We start from the raw sequence: 6,957 nt of genomic DNA, 5'->3' as shown, positions 1-6,957 counted from the left end.
TTAATGTTGATCTTTGTTGACATTAGTTGGTTTTTAAAATCAAAGATGTAAGAGTAATCATCTTTATATTAGAGGAAAGATATATACTAAAGGTTACAGTTTATTTACTGATAGGTGATTGGGATCAAGCCTAAATTTGGCCTGTTGGAATACTTCATTTGAATAGGAATAATATATTCTGTCTGTCAGCCACCCACCCCCCCCCACTCTCATTCTCTCTAACTAACTAACTAACTAACTATATATATATATATATACATACATGCTTGCATTCTGCCAGAGATTTATACTTGCACAATGAAAATGATTGTAGATGAGGAGAAGTATATATATATATATATATATATATATATATATATATATACATACATGCTTGCATTCTGCCAGAGATTTATACTTGCAAAATGAAAATGATTGTAGATGAGGAGAAGTTGTTCTGTGTCCAAGTATGCCTACATATCTAGATTCCCTCCTTTGCCTGTTTGATTCTGATTTTCTGTACCATATAATGTCCTGTTCTTACTAATTTTCTTCATATTGCCATTCCCTTTTATTTCTTGTTCCAGATGGATCTTACAGTTATCAGCTATATGAGTGTGGATGACTTGGTGCAGATGTTGCCAAAGCTTGGTGATAGAATAGCACTGAAATTATTTGTAGATGAAGAAATTAAGAAACAGGAATCACGATATCAAGGGAAAGAAAGAAAAACCAAGCTAATTCAAACTTTATGTACCAAGTTTGGCATTATGAAAACTAGTCATTGTCATGATACAGTTCCAGCAGAATTCCAGGATAAATGTATTTCAGAGTCTTCTTTGAAAGTGGAGAAAAAGAACTATGTCAAGACATTGTAACAGAAATGCTTTTAAAGAAAACAGGAAAGTAGAATTGGGATGGATACATAATGGAAAGCAAGTAAGGACAGCAAAAGGAGGAGGAACTCGCAAAATTGAATTGCCAAGAAATAGCAGGAAAGAAGAAGTCTTGGATAAAGCTAAAACACTTTTTTCCCAACCAGTCATGCCCCACTTGGTAGTATTGTTGATTTTGTATTTAAATTAACAGATTTTTCCAACAGAGAAACCCAAAATGAAACAGTTGAAGAATTATATGAATCCTCAAAGGTAAGTTTGCTGAGACTTTATATGGTCACAGAGAAAAAAGATTCACTCAATACAGAAAGTCTCACTCTTCAAGATCAAATAATGATACTTTCTGAGCCACTCACTGAAGAGAACACTATAAGCGTACCAGAAACATTACATCATGGCTTAGAGTCCTATCACAAACCACCTGTAACTTTTCTGAATAGAAATCCTAAAGCATCAAACTGAACAAGCTGAAAGCATTCTGATTACATGTCCTTTGGATATAGCATTACCAATACAGTCAAAAGAAGAGTTTTCATTTGAGTCAGTGCTGAAAGTCACACTCAGTCAGTCACAGCCAGTTGCTGAGTCAATATTTGAATCTGTTGAGACCCTTAGCACCCCCAGTCATGCACTTCAACATGCAAGTTACGCCAACATGTATGTAAATTGTACACAAACCATCATGCCTTCTGTTGTATTAGAGTCTATGTTAGACTAGCACAGTTCTGGCAATGAAATATTGTTTCACCCAGGGGATGACCATTTTAATACCAGATCAGAACTAGATTACACAGTTCCTTTGACTGAGAGTGTTAAGAAAGTAATAGTTAAGAGAGGTTATGTGTTTGATGACATGATGAATTATTTTCTGGATCCACCTTTGATCCTAGATTAAATCAGTTACAGGTAGAACTTGTATCTGAAAGAGGTGAGGATGCTGGGGGTGTTTTCAGAGATGTTATATCAGAATTCTGGGAGACCTTCTATATTAAACATACAGTTGGGTCTGACATCAAAATCCTGACAACTGTGCATATCATGAGGAGAGAACATTGGGAGGCAATGACTAAGGTTCTCATATGTGGATATAAACAGGAAGCGTACTTGCCCATTCAGCTGTTGCAAGTTTTTCTTCAGAGATGCATTGATGGAAAGGATGTCCAAGATGAGAAACTGTTGAATACTTTTCTGTCTTCTCTGCCCACTATGGATAGAGAAATCTTTGAAATGGCACTGAATGATTTTGATAACATGGATGAAGAGGATCTTTGTGATGTATTTTCAAGCTATGAAGCATGTGTTATGCCCCCAAAAGACAACACCAGAAAGCTAGTTAGAGATATTTCTCATCATCAGATAGTGCAAAAACCTTCATTTGTAACAGAGTGCTGGTAACCATTACTTAAGTGTTATTTGAGATCATTGCTACCCAACACAGGACTTGAGGAAGTGTACAGAGATTTGCATGTGACAAACAAAAAGGTTTTGAACTTGCTTCAATTACCAGATGATATTTCAAAAGCAGAAAAGTTCACACTTGATGCTTTGAGGCAATACATCAAAAGCTGTAGTAAAGAAAAACTAACAGCATTTTTGCGATTTTGTACTGGAAGTGATCTGATCGTTGGCAAACAAATTCAAGTTAGATTTACACCATCAATGTCTATATTTACCCTGAGACCAATTACCCATACATGTGGCTGTGTACTAGAGCTATCCACTAGCTATTTCTTCTTCTTTGTGAGCACTTTGATAATATTTTAGATAGCAAGATGTTAAGAATGGACATTATTTAGATGAAAATGGTTGAAAGGTAGAGTTTATTTCTTGACTGGTTAGAATATAATCTGTAAACCACAAGAAACAAGGTTTGTCTCATCTTATTTGTCAGAAGTGAAAATAATGGTTTCCTTTGACAGTAAAGTATGGACTAAGTGGCTTAAGTAATTGGGGGAGGGGATACAGACTGGATATGAAAATTAGTATTTAGAGATATCAAAAGAGTTTACAGATCTGATTAACTGACACTTGGGTCCCTATAATTTGTCAGGAGTCCATTGTATTTATCATGTACACCACATTTTTGTACAAGTTGTGTTTTCTTTTTCTTTTAAGGACTTTACGATTCTTAAAAAATTACAAACTTTTAATTTTTTGATGTCTTAGTTGTGTTGGTTATTTTATGTAATATTTGATAATTTTTATTATGAACAAAGTGTTAATCCCAGCAGTTCAGGACACATATTTAATGTTTGCTATATGCATCTTCATTAGTTATTTCTTTGTTTTTCTTTTTCTCATACTAGTGTTTTTTTCTCATCATTCATGCAAGATGGGGGCCTCAGCTGGTATGGAACCATTATAAATAAGTTAATTATACAAGGTAAAGAGGTGTAACATATGGGAAAAGACTTGCTTCTTGCACTCATTTTGTAACTGGAAAATCATTGGTATTAAACATAAATAATGCTTTGTCCAGGAAAATGACTGGACCTTGTTACAGTTAGAAGAATAGATAGAACGTTTGTTTTTTCGATATTAGATTTGCATTATACACTGGTTTCATTCTTGAAATATTTTAGCGAACTTTTCAAAACATTTGCTTACTTCAGCTGATGAATCTAGTGGAAGATATCACATTTAATGACATAATATGTAAATCACTGCTAATGTTAAAACACACACAGACACACACACACATAATGATACAGATGTCCTTATATGGTACTAATGTTAAAACACACACACACACACACACACACAATGATGCAGATGTCCTTGTATGGTACTATACATGTCATGACCAACACAAAGCAGCTTATGATTGACGTGACTTTGTCATTCCAATTTCTTAGTATCTTAATACTTGGTCTCGTTATCCATTGAAATAAATATGTAGTCTAATTTAATGTCAACACTAGTAATTGTATGACATAATTTGAATAAATAATTGATGCTTTATTATTCCCATTCATCTTTAAAAGGTGTTCTGTGGATATTGTGGGGCCCTTTGTCTCTAATATGAAGGCTGTCATTCTTGATTCATGTTCCAAGGGTCCATGGTCCAGTTTATTTTTAGTGGGAGATGGGGGAGTAGGTCAAAGGTCAAATATAAGAAATTACAACGATACATTTTCATTTATTTTCTAAATAAACTTCATATATCTACTCACAGTAGGAAGACCCTCATATGTGTGACAGATAATACATATGACCCCTGGGTACTGTTGAGTGATGAGCATGGGTGTTGGTAGTTGTCTTGAAGTATACTGTGCAGTTCATGGGGATTTGTGAAAGCAAGTCATTGCAGTTGCTTTACATCATTTAAGAACTAAAATCAGTTAGTGTACAAGTCAAATAACTTTATTCACTTGAGTGTCATCTTTTATAAAATTAATAAAAAATAATATTTTGCAATGGTGTATTGTATGCATCACAATATGATAGTGGCAATACATTATAAGTGATTATACAAATATTAATAATTATCAGTACATATCCATATAATAGTAGCATTAATACTTTATGTATAATACATGAACAAATGGGGATTTATCTAACTCCATCGTATATTGGATTAGTTAAGTGAAAACTTAAGTGATATGTTTTAAGTCTTTTGCTGGTTCTTGGTTCTTCACTCCATGAATAACTTTATATAATGTGTCATATTTGTATATACTGCCTTTTGCAACATATTCATTGAGTGAGGTAAAATTAAAATCCACAGCATTAAAAAAATGAAAGTAATAACCATAAATTGATGTGCACCCAAATGTGGGCAGTATAGACTCAGATGTGTTGCATTAAGTACCAGCATATCTGGGTCTGTACTGTTTCTGAATTGATAGATATGCACCTCTTTTTGCTACTTTGTTTTGGTATACTGTTAACTTCACTTTCATAATGATGTCAATTGTATGCAAACTTACATTTCTTTCAGTTTGTTTCATAGTGATCCAGAAGGTGCAGGTTCATATCTTTTTTTTATTTGCACATTTGTAACCCTTCTTTGTCTTTCGGTAAGAAATTGGATACAGTTTTATTCATGTTTTAGGAGTTTTCTTTTACAGTTTATTGTTACTTTTACTTTTTATTGGAATTTTTTTATGATGAGACACATGTCAGTTCAATGTGAACTTATATTTATTTCAGTTTGTTTCATAGTGATGCAAAAGGTGCAGGTTCATATCATTTTTTATTTACATGTTTGTAACCTTTCTTTGCCTATAGGTAAGAAATGTGACATTTTTGTTGATGTTTAAGGAAGTTTTTTTGGTGCAGTTTCATTGTTACTTTTACCTTCTGTTTGCATTTTTGATGTTGAGGCAAATCCAATCTTAAAGGACGAAAATTCATTTTAAAAATATTGAAATATTTATATGAAAAGAGAGAGTTCATCTTGAGTGATGCTTATGGCTTGTGAGTTGTGATTTTTCTTTTGTGTTAATGGCATTTACTATAAAGATATAAAATAAATTTTCACCTGGTCTTGAGTTGATTTTTTATTTAGATGTTGTACCTTTTCCCAGATTAATACACTGTTAGATGATTTATAAGAAAAGAGATTTTTTTAATACTGTTGGAATCAACATCAGTGTCACAATTATCATTAATAATTAAGTTTTTTGCATTTGATCCATATATTCTAAGCTCTTGCTTATTTCCTAAACAAGCAAAGACGAAGAGGAGCCTGTGATGAAACATTGTCACTTATGTAATCCGATATGTCTTCTCCTTGCCTGTACTGTCATCTTACTTGAAAATATACATACATCCAGAGAGACAGTGCACCACTGTAGCAAAAATAAGTAACTGTTACTGCACTGAATGCATTTGTTTTTCCTTTATTTTTCTTGGATCCATAATACCTACATTGCACTTGAGTTCTACCTCTGTTATGAGGCCTTGAGTAGAGATTTATACTAAAATATGTTGATAGAGTTGTGTACAAAGAAGTAGTTTGGTTTGTAATTGACAAAGATTCAAGTTTGCTAGTTATATACATTAAAACCTTTTATATGCTTTCAGAAATATGGAAAAGTGTTTGTCAAATTTCATATCAAATATAATAAAACTCAACAGACTGACTGCTAGCTTAATTCCCACATTACCGCATGGAATTGCAAAATGACAGAGCCTTTGAAAAATGTTATTCTTTGCTTAATCAATTAAGGTGTATTAATCTGAACAGTGTGTAAGAAGAATAGTGGAACCAACATGGAACTGTAAGTGCCCAACTTCATTTTAATGGTATGAGGAGAACACTGATAAGATGCCTGTCTCTTCCATAAGGATGTTAAAACTGTTGTCCATTTGCCACTATTATCCATGTCCAAGAAGGGGTAGCATGTTTGCACCCTTTCCTTGGTTATATATAGTTATATGGTTAAGACTCTTTGGTATTAAACTAATTAACAGAAAAGAGTGAAAACCAACAGTCTTTGCAAAATATAACAAACAGTTTATTTCCCTTGAATACAATGTGAAAGTTTAAAAAGAACTTACAGTATTGTCAAATAAGTTCCAAATAGTCCTACAAGATCTACCACAAGTATATAACGACTTTCAGACGACTGCTTCTTCATATGGAATAAACATATACCATTAGAAGAACTCTTCCAGGAACTTAATAACCTGTATCCAGCTATAAACTTCACAATGAATGAGAGTGAAATAAGCATTCCATTCCTGGACATTCTCGTAAAACTATCTGGAATACATAATACTACTGAAATGTATAGTAAACCAACTGAAACACATAATTATCGCAATTTTAAATCCTATCATGCAAAAACATACGAAAGTGAACATTCCTTTTAACCTTGCCTCAAGATTGATAACAACTGTAGAGAACAAACACAGACAAAAAAACAAAGACTGACAGAGTTACAGCAATATCTTCAGAAGCAAAATTACCCAGACCAAAGTATCGATCAAGGAATACTATGTCGAAAACAAATGGAACAATAAAGGGAAATATCCATGAAAACATAAACCCATCATGAAATGGAATCCTTTTAATTACAACCTAAAATCCATGGAATACAAATATCACACATGGGAACAATTACTCAAATGTGGT

The 6,957-nt window shown here is 33.1% G+C and overlaps 1 protein-coding gene across 1 annotated transcript; it reads left to right on the top strand.

The window, feature by feature from the left end:
• Positions 1-1,092: 1,092 nt before the first annotated feature.
• On the top strand, positions 1,093-5,424 carry LOC149782065 (uncharacterized). The gene is made up of 2 exons (XM_089935056.1): positions 1,093-1,127; positions 1,766-5,424. Exons 1-2 carry the CDS (start codon positions 1,093-1,095, stop codon positions 2,268-2,270), a joined length of 540 nt encoding a protein of 179 aa, XP_089791182.1. The 3' UTR covers positions 2,271-5,424.
• Positions 5,425-6,957: the final 1,533 nt, after the last annotated feature.

The sequence above is a fragment of the Sinohyriopsis cumingii genome, chromosome 15, assembly GCF_028554795.1.
Source record: "Sinohyriopsis cumingii isolate HCF-2022 chromosome 15, ASM2855479v2, whole genome shotgun sequence".
Lineage (NCBI taxonomy): Eukaryota > Metazoa > Mollusca > Bivalvia > Unionida > Unionidae > Sinohyriopsis > Sinohyriopsis cumingii.
This window is presented reverse-complemented; position numbering and strand designations above follow the sequence as displayed.